Raw genomic sequence first — 16,124 nt, 5'->3', positions numbered from 1 at the left:
TTGAGAAAAGTGTTACGGATTATATACAGGAAAAGGAGTTTTATATAAGTTATAAACTCTCAGGTTTATGTTATTACTAGGACCTGTTATGATTAATAAAACATACATATTTCTTATCACATTCTACATATGACTAGTCATATCTTTGGGTGTAACATCTTGTTCCAGATTTAAACCACTTTTGTTTTTGCATCTTAATATTTGCTACAGCTAAAGATCATCCTTATCAATATGAGATTTGGCACCTGGGAGTTGGGTGATAGAAGCAATAAAATCCAATAGTATCACTGGCTTAGTGGAGAAGTTCAGGTATTGAGCAACGATAAAAGATATTGTTGGTTGGAAAGCTAGTGACTCTTGTTGTGCTGTAGCAAAATGTTTGATCCAACTGTCACCTGCTGAATCATGTAAAGAAAGCACACAAACTGAATGTGTAGCTAGGGGAAAAGGTAGGGAATGTAAACTTTCTGTTTGTATTGGTTGCTTTTTGTGGCTTTTAACCAACTACTACAATCAAGATATGAACTTGGGCTGGAGCTAGCCTACCTGTGAACAGAAATGGAAGGGAATACAGTTTCGCTACGGGATTGTCTCTGCCTGTGATCTAAATTGATTATGAGCCCTATAACTGCGAGTCTTGCCGGGGTGAAAAATCCAATTACTTTTTCTGCCCAGACTGAAGCAGTAGTAAGACGCGACTGCATGTTCATCCAGCCTTGGCAGGAGATAAGAACGTGGGCCCAAACCCCTTTCAAGCGTCTTCCCTCAGTATTCACTGCTAGACAATGGAAACAAGTCCAGCCATAAAGACAGATGAAGGGTATTGCCATCCCACTCAACTTTTTCTTTCTTTGCTTCAAAAGGTCTGAGGAACAGTCAACTTCAATTTGAGAAGGATGGGACTGGCAGAGCATAAAGAGCTATAAATAAAAGATCAGAGTTTTCAGGCATAGAGTTTCCAGACACAGTTTTAGGCTGTGGTAACTCACACTTGGAACTGACTGGAAGCAAATAGGTTGGAAGCTTTCTACATTTGGACAGAAATCTCTAGCTTGGCTTGCAAAACCTTCTAATTATTCAATTCTTAAAAGAATCCCTGGGTCCCAGCACCTGCACAAGAGAGAGTAGTTGTGGAAACCCTGCAGCTCCAAAGAACATCACATCTTCTAATGCCCATGGCTCAAATATAGCCATGGAGGAAAATGGACAAGGGAGAATCTCCCAGAGGGCAAAGCCAGAGGTCATGGTGGACAATAGACAAGGGAGTTCAGCCAAGGCAGCAGCTACCAGAGGGGCCAACCAAGGCATGTACTGCTCATGTAAATGCAGATAACTTATTTTTTGGTTTGTGAATTACCAGGCCAGGAGGAGCCACATCTGGTTGTGATGGAGATGACATCACCCAGAGATTCTGGATTTGGGGTGAAATGCAATACCTGGATGAGACTTTGGAATCATCTCTTTTGCAGAGTGAGACACATGTGTCTATGTTGGGGAAGAAGAGTATGCATGATTATTTGGGAAGCCAAACTGCTAGCTTCCTTCCAGAATCCATTCTTCTCTTTTCCTTTAATAAAAGAATTCTGATTTTTAACTAGGCACATTGTTGCCCAGCTAGAAATCTTTATATCTCTGCTTCCCTTATCATTTAGTTAGGGTCAAGTATTTAAGTTCTGACCAATGAGATAAAGAGTAGTTGGGTTGCAAGGAGCCCTTGGAAGTGTCCTTAAAATGGAAGGCCATGCTCATTCCCCTTCTCCTCCATCCTGCTGATTCCAATGTGGATGTTGTAGTTGGAACTTCCGTGGGCATCTTGGACTATGAGAATGAGGGCCTTGGAGAGCTCAAAGAAGCACGATGATATCATGGAGCTAGCAAATTAGCCCTGAATTGTCTTACTTCTAGATCTTTTAAATGAGAAAGAATAAAGTTCCATCTTATTTAAGCGACTGTATTTTGGGATTTTCAGCTATGAAGCTGAATCAGATCATGATTGATATACTCTCTCTGTGTGATTTGGCCAACTGAACTTTAAGAATATAAAGTAGTTCATTTAGTGTTGTGGATTTGAGGTCTCGTCCACTGATCAGCTGAACTATTTGCTGAGACGTTGAAAAGAAACGCCTCTGTTGTTTTAGCTTGGAAGCAGCCAGTGTTGGACTTAATTAGGATGCAAGACTGATACAGTTTCAGAGTTGGGAAAAAATTCCATAATGTTTTGCCCAATTAAAATGATTATAGAGAGTACATTCCCTGTGGCAAATGGCATCTTGCCTACTGTGGGGACAGAGAAAAAAACTAAAGGTTACGGTCTGGGTGGGAGTATCTCTATCACCCATGCTCTCTGATCTAGTCTTAGTATCCAGTATTAGAAAGAAGGCGTGGTTCCACAGGTCTGATAATTTAGAAAAAAAAAAAACACGTCAGAAAAGTAGTCAAACTTAATATATTAAAACTCAGTTCAATGAATGTTTATTCTACTTTCTATGGGCTTACATAGGGTTTCTCAACTCTGACACTATTAACATTTTGTACCAGATAATTCTCTGATGTAGGGGGCTCTCCTATGCATTGTAGGATGCTCAGCAGCAACCCTGGTCTCAGTCTTCTACGTTCTAGTTGCACACCCCCCATTCCAGTTGTGATAACCAAAATGTCTCCAGACATCGACAAGTGTCCCTTAGGGGTCAAAATCGCCTCCAGTGGAGAGCCATTGGATTAACACGAGGCTCAACACTAATTTCATGTTGTTTTACAATGTACAGGGCCTGCTATTCGCTGGTGTGCTGGGTGAAGAGCTACCAGTTTCCTGGAATTGGGACACAGGACTGAAGCTTATTTTAGTTACCTATACTTGATAGAAAATTTCGAAAATAGCTATAATTTAACAAGCACCTCATAAAGGTCACACACTCTCCTCAGTACTTCATATTTACTACTTATTTTGGGAAAAGTTTTTTTTTTAAAGCATAGGAAAGTACAGCAAAACAAAACAAAACAAAACCTTGAGCACATAGATACAGAGAAGAGGTTGGTGGTTGCCAGAGAGGGGGGCGGGCCATGGGCAAAGTGAGTAAAGGGGGCCAAAAGGTACAACCTTTCAGTTATAAAATAAATAAGTCATGAAGATGTAATATACAGCAGGGTGACTATAGTTAATAATACTGCCTTGCATATTTGAATGTTGCTAAGAGAGTGGATCTCAAAAGTTCTCATCACACACAAAAATTTTTTTTTGTAACTATATGTGGCAAAGGACACTAACCAGGCTTAGTTGTGGTGATCATTTTGCTATATATGCAAACATCAAACTACTGTAATATTATATGTCAATTATACTTCAATTTTTAAAAAAAGTACAGGAAGGTACAATAACAGTTTTTCTACATTTCCTACCCAATTTCCTTCCCCTCAGAAATTTGGTTTGTATCCAGGCCATATTTTTATACTTTTACTATGGAGATATGCATCTCTAAACAATATTTGGTGTTGCTTTGGGTATTTAAGAATATTTACATAAATGCATATCACGCATATCATAGTGTATTTTTGCACTCAAAGTTATATTTTTTGTGATTCCCCCATGTTGCTACACATAAACCTGGTTATTTATTTTCACTTGTATATAGTATTCCATTGTATGAATGTAGTGCAATTTATTTAGCCACCCTTCTACAGATGGACATTTGAGTTGGTTCTAGTAAATCTCTATTATAAAATAAGACTACAGTAAACATCTTTCTATGCCTCTTTGTGCACATGTCCAACACGTGCAGGGGTTTCTTCAGAAGTAGAATTGTTGGATCCAGAGGCTGGGATTATTTTTAACTTTACTGGCTAATGCCAAATTGTTCTCCAAAGTGATTGAATCAATTTACATTCCTACTAGCAGTGCATGAAAACCCCTGACTCCCCACAATCCTCTCCAGTGACTGTTTCATCACAGTTAAAAAATTTTTCTAATTTTATGGGAGTGAAGTATCTCACTCTGAATTTCTTTGCATTATCATGCTTTTGGTGAAATTGCACATCTTTTCCTATATTTGTTGGCTATAGTGGTTTGTTCCGTGGGTTACCGTTCATGTCTTTTGCTCATTTTTCTATTGGGTTTTCATTAAAATGTTTGTTTAAAAGAATTTTAGTATGTTCCATACCAATGCTTTGTTTATTTTATATGTTACAAATATCTTCTTCCAGGTTTTTGTTTGTCTTTAGTTTTTAAAAGATATCTTTCATTGCGTTGAAGTTTTAAACCTTAGCGTAGTTTAATTCATGTATATATATTTTTATCATTTGCCTTTTTTTGGACCTTGCTTAAGAAATCATTTCCTATTCCAAGGTCATAAAGAAATTATCCTGTATTTCATAATGTTTTCATGTTTTAGTTAAACATTTATTTCTTTGAAGTCTTTTTGTGTGTATGGTATGAGGTAGATCTCATATACCATCTCTTAACCTTACAACAACCCTATGAGGAGGCATCATTCCCACTTTACAGATGAGAAAACAAAGATCTAGATAAGTGACTTGTTCAAGTTTTATAGACAGTAAAAGGCAGCAGAACCAGGACTTGAATCCAAGTTTATTTGGTCTCCAAAGGCCATTCTGTTGTACACATGGCATGATGCTCTACCAGAAGGCCAGGTACAAATAAACATGACGTTTTATCTTTCAAGAAATTTTCTTGCATCCTTATTGTAAGGGTACCACTTAACTCTAAATATACCCTAGATGGGAGATGACTAAATTCACTTATTTTCCTTCTAGTGTAGAGGCTCAGGTCCACTTTGGCCCTGGGTCCTCCAAGCCTTAACCAGTTTGAAACACCAGTGGATTGGACTGAACTGGGAATTAAAAGAAAAGTGGGAGTGGCCTCAGCCACCACTGAATCTTGGAAATTCATCTGTATGTTTAGGATTCTCTTTCTTTTCTGGTCAGTTGTTCTCTGTAGGTAGATATGATAGAATCAAAGCAGAAAGAAAAGTCTAGAACAGCCGTTTGTAGCATGTTACTGTTTTCCCCCATTGATTTATAAGATTGTTTCATAATATAAGACTATTAGCTCCTTTTCTGTAATTTTTATTGCAAATATTTCATCAAGTTTGTTATTATTCTTTTAGTTTGTGATATCAGTATGTTTTGACTTATCTTTGGTATAATCAAATCTGTCAATCATCCCCATCATTTTTCTATTGCTTTTATGCTTAGAAACTCCTTATGAGCCTTAGATCAGTTTAAAATAACATACAGTTTCCTTTGGAAAAATTTTAAAGTTTTCTTTAAAGTCGTTTTTCATTATATGGTTTAATATGAAAAGTAATTCCCTTCCGTTTACCCCAACCTCCACCTCCACTCCCCCAAGGTATTTACTCTTAACAGCTTCTTGGACACCAATTCCAGAGTATTTTCATCAATGTAGAGCAGAAAGTACATTTGCAGCAACAAGTCATTTAGTGGACTTTTTCACACCGATTCAGAGTTGTGTGTCCCCAAGCTGATGACTATTGGATTTAATTTTCTCTAATCTTAAGGGAGCTACAAATCTCACCAAGAGACCACCAAACCGGCCCTGCAGCCACCTCCCTAACCTTTTCTGACCTATATATGCAGAGGCAGGAAGGTTGTGGGAGGAGCATTCGCTGGAGTAGCATTTCTTGATCTGGAGTCCTCAGGGATTTGTGGATGGAATTCAGGGGGTTCATGATCATGAGTGGGAAGAATAAGTCCGTCCTTATTTTTACTATCTTCTGGCTGAAATTTAGCATTTCCTTCCATTACGAATGTAGACAACAAACCATAGTAGTATCAGCAACACATGTAACTTTGTCACCAGTAGAAGCCACAGGTGTTTTCATGTTACACACAGTTGTTGCAGATACCTCAAAATATCATTTACACTCAGCACCACTTAGAAATCACTGCGAGGATTGTTACATGAAGCAGCATACATATTAGAGTACAAATTTTAAAAAATGTTTTTTTCCTTTATAATATTAGTTTCCTTTGTAATATTGCATATTTTATTTTATAAACATTCTAAGAAGAGGTCCATAAGTCTTTTGACATAAGACTACCAAGAGAATCTATTCATGAGAAAGATCTGGATAGAGGGTTTGTGGTTTGGGATGCTTCTCCCATTGGTCCCTCACAGCCAAATGAGAAGCTTCCAAGTTGTCACTAGTAGAAATTGAGTTGTGCTATCTTGCTGGTACCCCATTCAAGGTGGCTCCTCTCCCCAACCCTCAGGCTGTGATGGGCATTGCTGGGATGGTTGCCTGGGGGTGAGGCTGTGAGTGGAGATTACCTGGAGAGCATCTTCTGGGTCAGACAATAGTACCACCCATGGGTGGGCCCCTCCAGGCACAAGAGCACAACCACCAAGACAGATGAGGCTGCAAGAGTCCAGTGAAAGTGCTTTTGCCCTATTCTTCTTGTCCTCCATCCCCTCACCCCCACCCACCCTCAGAGGGGTTAGAAGCAGCAGGGAGAGGGAGAGAAAGGAAGAACCGTGCAAAAGGAGAACCTTATTCCTCCTTTCCAGATGGACCCTTGGGCCACAAGTCCAGCCTTGGATGGATGGAGGGGAAAAGCCTTTGGATGTGAATGGATATGAAATTAATCTTTGACTTAGCCTGGACTTTAATATATGCAATAGAATCTTAGTGACCAGAATGAGACTGCTTTTGAAGCTGAATGACTAAAGAGCTGTGTGTTCAGCCCAAGGAGTCGAGAAAGGAAGATTTGAAGGCAGAGGTTGAAGAAAAAAAAAAAAAAAAGAAGCTATTTCATGGCATACCCCACACAGTTCAGACTGTCCATTGTACTGGTCTCATGTGCTTGCATATCCATTTGTTCTTTTTTTTACACAACTCACTTTTTTTTTTTTTTTTTACTTTACTTATCTGAGTTACATATATTTTTATGGTTTCACTTTTTAAAAACATGTAACTCTTTAATTCAAGTGGAATTTTGCCATGCGGGGGGGGGGGGTGGGGATGGGGGGAGAGGGCAGTGTGACTTTTACCCTGAAGTTTGGAGTCCCATTGTGACCAACCAAGTCCTTGATAGTCCGCACACCTACCCGGCAGGTTTCACTGGAAAGATGTCGCCATTGCTCCTGAGGCTTGCAGGGCTCCTGTTGATTATGGTTTGGCAGGCTGCTGCTCAGGCCCTGGGGGAGGGAAGGAAGGACAGCAGGCTGAGTCACGGGGCAGATACCTAATGTGTAAGGAGAATCTGAGCCAGAGCTGTGAGGGAGCGTCTGGTGGACACACTGGCAGGACCTTGGTGTCAGTGCTTCCTGCCTACGGGCAGGACAATAAGGTCTGGACAATAAGGCGGGGGTTGGGGGTGGAGTGGTTTGACTACCTCAAATGGCTGAGGCTGATGGCCAGAAGGTGGGGTGGATCTGCTGAGAGCTTTTGAAGGATCTGAGGCACCTTCCCATCTCTTCCAACCCCATCTCTTCTCAGTGTTGTGGGTAGTCGCCATATTCATCTGTCTGGTCTCCTGCCTCATTCTGTGCCCACCAGGCAAATAAGTCTTCCTTCCAAACTCACCATTGCTGTCTGTCTTCCCAGCTTGAATCTTTTTCCTTACTTTCACTTACTTTCTCTATCTTAAATCTTTTTCTCTTCCTTTCATTGTGCTTATTTAATGCCTTCTCTCCTCATTTTTCTCCATTACCTCTTTTTCTTAAAAAAAAATGCAAAACAGAAGGATCATAGAGAATTTTCTTCCCACTTTAAACCAACCCCACGTATACCTTTAAAATTATTATATACTAAAATTTTTTATCGTGTAGTACTCCATACATACAAAAGGGTATAAAGTAAAACGATCCCCTTGTATTTGACACCCAAAATAAATATTACCACCTCTCTCCTTCCCCTCCACACATTACCAATACCTTGAATTTTTTTACGTATACTGATTTTTGATTCCTTACTCCAAGGAATAGTTTGTGGATTAAGAATGCAAGGATGGGAGGTGGATGGGAGGTAGGGGGTCAGGGTCAAAAAGCCCCCTTCTGGGGCTCCTGGCTGGCTCAGTGGGTTAAGTGTCCGACTTTGGCTCAGGTCATGATCTCACGGTTCGTGAATTCCAGCCCCACGTTAGGCTCTGTGCGGACAGCTCGGAGCCTGGAGCCTGCTTCAGATTCTGTGTCTCCCTCTCTCTCTGCCCCTCCCCCACTCATGCTCTGTCTCTCTGTATCCCTCAAAAATGAATAAACGTTAAAAAAAAATTTTTTTTTTTTAAACCCCTTTCTGCTCACAAAGGATATGCGTTAGACTGAGGCCAGGCACAGACCCTGGATTGTTATCACTTGAATTAGATCATAACAGCCCCCTTTAAAAGGCATGCTGGTTATTTAAGTAATCTACTACATTAGCAGCCTTTACTACTATAGGTGGGGCTTCTATCTTAACTACTCATAAAAATGAAGAGAGGGTGGGAGATTCATGATTTAGCAGCATTTCGTGTAAAAACCGTGGGGCTTTGTTAACTGTAAGACTTCTATCAGCCAAAAGTGTTTAGTGGCTTTGAACGAGATGCGCACAGATTGTGCTACCAGAAGTGCGATGTTCCAAACATAGGAGCAAACGCTGGAGTCACGTGACAGCCGGCCTAGCATGTGCAATGCTAAGCATGCATCAGGGGCGCCTGGGTGGCTCAGTCGGGGAAGTGTCCGACTTCAGCTCAGGTCAGGATTTCACCGTTCGTGAGTTCGAGCCCCACTTCAGGCTCTGCGGACAGCTCGGAGCCTGGAGCCTCCCTGGGATTCTGTATCTCCCTGTCTCTGCCCCTCCCCCACTCGTGTTCTGTCTCTCTCTCAAAAAAGTGCCCCCGGAGGAACACAGGCTGGGTGGGGGCTTGAGAATGTTCCAGGGGAGGCTTCTGTGGAGGAGGGGCAGGCCTGCACAGAGAGTGCTAGAAGGACCTATGTGTGTGCTTAAATTCCCCGGATTTTACCGGAGGCCCGTTTCCTTAAGGGGCCTCCCCGTTTTTAGCTCCTCTCCATTCCCACCCTTCCACAGCACGGCCACCACGTGTCTTCCTAGAGCACAGATTGAATCATATCAGGCTCCTCCAGAAAAACAGGTGGTGGCTTCACCGTCTTCGGGATAACAACGAAACTTCTTAGCGCGGCATTAAACGTCCTGCGTGGCCTGGCGTCGGATTTCTTTCTGGGCTCAACTCCAGTGACCTCTCCAATGACATCGCATGCACACGGAGCCCGATCACAGGGCACACTTTTCTTGTATCTTGTAGAGCGTGCATTTCCCAGTCCTTTGCTCTTACCGTGCCCTGTGACTAGACTAACTCTCCTTGCGTTCTGTCTTCATTGATTTTTTTTTTTTTTCTTCATTCTTCCACATCGGATCCAAAGGCCTCTGTGGAGCCTTCCTTCCCAGAGTCCTCTGGCTCAGGTGATATCCTTTCCTCTCTCTCTGGGCAATTTGTTGTTGACAAGGGGTTGGATTTGCACATCTGCCTAGATGGTAAGCTCCTTAAGGTTAGGGAGTCTGTGATTAATATAGTACAATCTGTGTATACATATATTTACAACACACTATGCTATCTATACTCTATATTTTATATTTATATATTGTATATTACGTTTTTTATATATTTCATACACTGTATATTATATTTTATAATTTTTTTTTTGTAGCTCTTCTCTTCTATCTGAGGACAGACACACTGTGGATGTGCATTGGTTTCTTCAACTGCCTATTGGAGGAGAATACTTATAGGGAATACAATCGATGTTTCACTGACTTTACTCCTGGCCCCTGGAGTCCAATCCAGTGTAGCTCATGAATACAACTTTAAAACTGACTTGCTGAGCCAAGTACCGAAGCCATTCAACTTTGTCTCCCAAAGAATTTCTTTCCCTCACTTGGGAACATGTAAGTTATATTATCTGTGTTTGGAAAAACACAGAATTAAGTCTCCATTATCAATTCTATAGTTTACCTTCAGCAGATACTTTTACTCTCACACTAGTTTCATTGTGCCACCCAGACCTTACCTTGAATAGTTTGCAGACTACCCGTGGTGTAGACACTTATTCTAATAACATCTCAATCCAAACATCACCAGGAAAATATATTTTCTGGAAGAATATTGGCTGATGCTTTCAGACCAGAAAAGCTTTTGGATTTTTGGATGTTTCAGGTTACCTATATTAGAATCTTTACCTTTTGATCCTAATAGTCAAAAGATGATGGGGTCATTCACCTTTTTCAATGATGGATTCATAATTCCTGAAGTACCAAGTCTTCTGCATGTTGATGTAACAGGACTCATTAGGTCTATGTCTTGGTTTGACAGATATTCCCTCCATCAAAACAGTGAACAGACTGAGTAACTTCGTCTGTCTGGGCTATGGATATACAAAAGGTCTGAGAATAATCTGGAAATATGGATATGAGTTCTGTATTCTCAGCATGACTTGTTGATTCTGCAGGGTGTGTGTGTGTGTGTGTGTGTGTGGTGTGAGTGTGTAAAAGTATGAGTGTGAGCATGCATGAGTGCACCCATGCAAAATGAAGTTTCAGAGAAAGTAGATTCACACAGGCTTGAAGGAGGACTGAGCAGGAAAAGGTAGCAGGGCCTCTTTGGATGTTTGATCTAGGCTCTGTGTGCCAGCAGGAGGGAGAGTCTGGTTTGGAGAGATTCCAGGGGCAGAAACAAGGATGCTATAGAGGTGGGGTTCATGTGTTTGGAGAAGAGGGATTTTGTCCCACTTTGATTGTTCTGATCACTCTGTGTTGTAATTTATGACTCTGCATGGATGACTATCCTCCTAGACTGAGGAGGTATGCAATAGATTTTAAATAAAGTTGATTTTCAATTGGCTTGATACTTACAGAGAGATTGGGACCTAGGAGGAAGCAAGAGCTCTGGGAAGGTGATACTTAGAGGGAGATCGGGACCTAGGAGGACGGAAGAGCTCTGGGAAGGTGGGGACTGGGCTTGAGAAATAGAAGTGAGACCAGGTCCAAGCCTGTGTACATATGGGTTTGTACTAAATTAGTGGAATAATGTGGAACTATGCAAGTAGTTTAGGTTGCCTCTAGTTGTACTCCAAGCATGCTTTGGATTGGAGAAAAATCATTTTTTCCACTTCAAATGGCCACCTGACCTTGTTGTATTGGAGTGCACAAAGTAGGAAGTTCACGGAAAGGGTCTTGAACCCATGGCATCTCTTTGAAGGTAAATTGCTCTTGGATCTCTTTACAGTTGGAAGCAGAAAGCTATTACAGCAGCCAATGCCTTCTGCCCAAGGGCATGCTGGGATTCCTGATGAGCCCTCAATGAAATGTACTTTCTTTCCCTCTAGAAGCAAGAGTCCAAGACTCCTCTTCAGGAGTAGAGTGGAAACTGTCCTTTCTCAGGACTTTGGGTTCAGCCGTGTTTTAGTTTAGCCAACAGTCAGCTCAGGACCTTGAAGCAGAAATAACTGCATGTGTTCTAGAACTGCGAGGGATGAAGGAGGAAGGCAGTGTAAGGAGAAGGAACTGAGCAGGAGGAAGCCGAGGCAAAGATACAAAGATGATCATCTTTGAGAACTGCCACCAAGGCTAAGGAAGGGACTCCAGAGATAAGAAAGGTGACATATAAGGGGTTGAGCTTGAGACAAAGTCCATCTTACCAGTGAAGCCACCAAGATGTTTAGAGAGCAAATGTGACTCACATGTGGACCAGTCTCTGGCTAATCATGTGGGCTCAAGCCTAATTTTACCGTGTGTGACTAGAGATAAAAGAAGTAGCAGTCAAGGCCATTTCATGTGAATGGAGTGATAACAACCTAATGAAGAAACACTTTTCAGCTAGGTGAAAAAGAAAACCCTTAAAAAAGTAAACGTAAATTCAGAACCATGGACTAACTGTAAAATCAGTCCTTGCCAGTATTCTAAAATACGAACCTTCCACTCAACAAATGGCTTCTGTCAACAGCACAAAGCTTGCTGCCATAACCCTGAAGGAGAGGCAGTAACAGACTTTAAATGTGGAAAAGATTGGTAACACGGAAGCAAGAGCCAGCAAGACTGAAACCAACTAGTCCTAAACCACAAACACCAGAAAAAAAGTCAACATACCATTTGTCACCATTTCACCACCAGCATTGCTTAAATAGCCTTCATTGAGGACGCTGAGCCCCCAGGTGGCAGCTGAAATCCTCAGCAAACAGTGCATTTTATTGTGGTGGCGTCCCACCCGAAAGGGCAGCTGGAAGCAGTTTGTCAGTGAAAATGTAAGAAAGAGAATCCGTGAGCACTCAGGGCTTATGTTAAATATCAAATGGAGGTACTTCAAAATTTTAATTTCTTTTGGTGGGGGTGGGGGGATGGATGGAATGGAGAGAGACAAGGAGAAAAGAAAACACCACGCTTTGGGGAAAAAAAAGAAGATATTTGGTCAGAGGGATGACTTGATCATTTTCCCCATTGTTCGGTGTTGGTTCATGCCCCCCCACAGCAGGTGAGCCCAGAGTGTCTGAAGGGATGTATATTGCCCATCTACCTCACATATGGACATGAAGTTCTTTTTGTGTCTGAGAAGACCCCTTAAATTTTCTTCTCAATAAATAGGTAAGATTTCTACCCTTCTGCCTCTCCTGTATGCATGTTGCTTGGCTACACTTCATTACTTACCGATTTGGATTACCTCAAGTGGGTTAAAACAAAGAAAACTCATACTTCTCTGAAAACCCTTTGTTCAATGGAATGCCATACTTGTCTGAACTCATCCGCTGTATTTGCCGATGGCTACTCAATGTCAAGGAGCAGAGATGAGCAGATATGTTTGCAGATTCTATGGCACACTTTCTTTAGTTACTAAAATATAAAGTTACCAAAACTATGTATCTAAATGTATATATAATATATACTAGGGTAAGGCAGAGAGTATGAGTGTGGACATTAATTTTGGGCCTACTTCCTGTCAGGTATTTTTTTGAAATTATATTACTACTTAATCCTTATAACAATCAATGAGTTATCCATTATTTCCCTCATTTTACAAAGGAAGGAATGGAGACTCAGTAACCTATTCACAATCACTTTAAAGATAACAGGCACTTTTTGCATGACAACCTGTGGTCTTTCTGTGAGACATTAGCTGCCATGATGCTGTAATTGTGTGGGGGAATTTCAGCAGTTTGAATGCTATCAGAATGAAAGCTAACTTTATGATACATTTATTGGTGTTTTCACCTCTAAACATTGAATGAATGGTGGTGGAGGGGATAATACGAAAGGAAGCATTTTGGGGATCACATTGGTAGCGATTTCCTGTAATGTTTCTTCTGTAAATCTAAGTTGTCACTTAGAAAATCTGATGCAGCCGACAGTGTATAATACAGTTACTTGCATTACTGGGTAATCTGCCCATTTGTTCCCAGTTTTGATGAGAATGGACAAACTTTGGAAAAGCATGGAGACTCTTGCTTTTGATAAGAGAAGGTTGCTTCAGAGTAAAAATATTGGCAGAATACCACAGAGTAAATCCAACAAGGTAACTTAGTGCCACCTTGCAGATATCCTCAAATTATTTTGTTGGAGTTATTAAGGGAAGGAATAGATGTACAATTCAAACTCTGACTCAATCATGAAAGTAGCAGAGGTAGATACTTTAATATTTCTACAAATATCTCTTGAACTCTCAGGGTTCATTCATTTTAAGTTAACTAAAGATAGACCATGCCAAAAGGCATAAAGAACTAAACTTGATTTCTTTCTTTTTTTTTTTTTTAATTTTTTAAACATTTATTCATTTTTGAGAGAGAGAGAGCATGTGCAGGGGAGGGTCAGAGAGAGAGGGAAACACAGAATCTGAAGCAGGCTCCAGGCTCTGAGCTGTCAGCATAGAGCCTGACGCGGGGCTCGAACTCATGGACCATGAGATCATGACCTGAGCTGAAGTTGGACACTTAACCAACTGAGCACCCAGGCACCCCTAAACTCAATTTCTATTTACTTCCCCAAGGGCTAGTTATATCTCAACACTCAGTTTTTTGGTGCTAGCAAATGGTACAGGGAGATGGTAGGTGTGCATCTGAAATAATGCTTTAAGATTTCTCCTATATTTTAAATTGCTAAAAGCAGAAGCCAGGCTTAACTCTGTTTGGGCCCCTGCAGACCCAGTCTTTGCTCTGCTCCATGGCTTGGGATGCTGACAGATGAGAACTTTATCAACAGGCTTCCTTCCTCTGCCTTCTAGTTGGATACAACCAAGGGGAGGCATCTTTGCAAATCTGGAGAGTGGAAGGACACAGAGGTCTAGGCTCCCTCCCCCCTGGGTTGTGGTGAATTCAGGAGGACATCTCTCACTGAACAGTTGCCTTCTTCAGGTTCTGATAATCTACCTCTTCAGGTGCTAGTGTCTCCCTACTGTTGCTAGCCCAGGATCCTGCCCAACATCTTGTTGGATTCCCTAACTCTTCCCGTACCTCCGTCAATAACCTCTTTATGAAAGTCTCCTTAAATTAGTTTGGCCATGCCACCCAACTCTTGCCTGAACCCTGACCGACTGCTTTTCAGCACAGTGCTTTATACATACATACAGAGGCTTTTAAATTCAATGAAAAAGAATGGCTTGACCCTTCTGATATTTGCATTCAAATATTGCTTATTGTAGGGTGACCAGTTGTCCCTGTTTGTTTGGGTCTGAAGGGAGCTCCCAGGATGCAGGAATTTTAGTTTTGAAATTGGGACAGTTCTGGGCAAACCAGATGAATTGGTCACTGTAGCAATACATTTTTAAAATTTGTAATTGGTTTAGAAAAGCATTATCTTATCTTTGAAAAGATTTCTATGATGATATTTAAGTTAAAGTTGTTTTACTAAATAGAGTATTCCCCACTAATGAGAAAATTTGTGTCTGAAATGATTCTTGTAAGGCACATCAGTGTAATGTGAGCAGAGGATGTGTTATTTTTTTTGCCTGTTCAAATCTGTTTACTCTTCAGAGGAAGTCACCCAAGGAACTAGTGAGACATCAGGGTGATGATGTATAAGTGCTTACTAAGAAGTTTTGAATGAATAGAGGGGCAAAGTACATCACAGTGAAAAAGAGCTGCTTGAATATGGTTTCTGATTTAAAAAACACTTTCGGGCATTTTAAATGACAATTCTCAGTATCCCTGTCCTTCCAGTGTGCTGTTATCCTGAGAACGTAGGAAGATATTTGCATATTAGGAAGAATGTATTTTATTGCTTTGTGTAACTAATTCCATTTGTTGGTATATTTTAATTCCTAAGAGATCAGTTTGAAAAGAAAAGCAACAACCTCAAACAAAGCTAATATTTTAAGAAGAAATCTTTATTTACATGTCGGGATATAGTTGGGTTATATATTTTTTTCCCATCAGAAATGTGTTTATTAAATGACAATATTAACAGTGATCATACTGCTTTTGTAAATAGGCTGCCTGGGAGGAGGAAATTCAATAGAGTTAGAAATCCACCATGATCTGAATGCTTTTCAATTCAAGATATTATTTTCTGGTAGGAGAGCTTTTGACTATTCACTGTAGGAAGCCAGAATTGCAAATATGTATCCCTTTACTCCTGCCACTCACTCTCAATCTTCTTGATCTACTTCTGTTCCCCAAATCATTGTTCTCTTCTAAGAGCTGGACAAGTCATTTAAAACAAATTGGTAATATTGGCTGTGGTTTAAATTAGAATTTAGTAATTTACCTCAGGTGTGTTTGGAGAGCTCCCTTTGGTATTGTCTCTGAAATGGCTGTTGTCAACATTGTTTTCTGACTATAAACTTACTATAAGGAATGTGTGAAAGATATTGATCTAAGTGTATTAAATTTACCTCATTGCAATAAACATTTATTGAGCGCCTACTATGTGTAAGAGGATAATAGAAAATCAGACTTCATAAAAGGAGGGTATCACTTGAAACATCACACAGATGGAAAGAAAAAAAAAACAGTAGTCACTCATTTGGGTTAAGTTTTAAAAAATTACATTCTGGGGGCGCCTGGGTGGCGCAGTCGGTTAAGCGTCCGACTTCATCCAGGTCACGATCTCGAGGTCCGTGAGTTCGAGCCCCGCGTCAGGCTCTGGGCTGATGGCTCGGAGCCTGGAGCCTGTTTC

The 16,124-nt window shown here is 40.8% G+C and overlaps 1 protein-coding gene and 1 long non-coding RNA gene across 6 annotated transcripts in view; one reads left to right on the top strand and one right to left on the bottom strand.

The window, feature by feature from the left end:
* CDYL (chromodomain Y like) overlaps window positions 1–16,124 on the bottom strand; it is a 237,069-nt gene that overhangs the window by 206,263 nt on the left and 14,682 nt on the right. For all 5 annotated transcript variants that reach the window (XM_027040213.2, XM_027040214.2, XM_027040217.2 and 2 more), the window contains one exon: window positions 7,082–7,171. In XM_027040213.2, the coding sequence (XP_026896014.1) occupies window positions 7,082–7,171 (90 nt within the window). The remainder of the gene's footprint in view (window positions 1–7,081; window positions 7,172–16,124) is intronic.
* On the top strand, window positions 9,126–12,948 carry LOC106984879 (uncharacterized). Its single transcript, XR_001431794.3, has 3 exons — window positions 9,126–9,503; window positions 9,677–9,914; window positions 12,490–12,948. It is a non-coding gene; the product is annotated as an uncharacterized LOC106984879 (long non-coding RNA).

The sequence above is a fragment of the Acinonyx jubatus genome, chromosome B2 (genome assembly GCF_027475565.1).
Source record: "Acinonyx jubatus isolate Ajub_Pintada_27869175 chromosome B2, VMU_Ajub_asm_v1.0, whole genome shotgun sequence".
Taxonomy (NCBI): Eukaryota; Metazoa; Chordata; class Mammalia; order Carnivora; family Felidae; genus Acinonyx; species Acinonyx jubatus.
The sequence above is the reverse complement of the archived record's forward strand: the minus strand, read 5'-3'. Positions and strand labels throughout refer to the sequence as shown.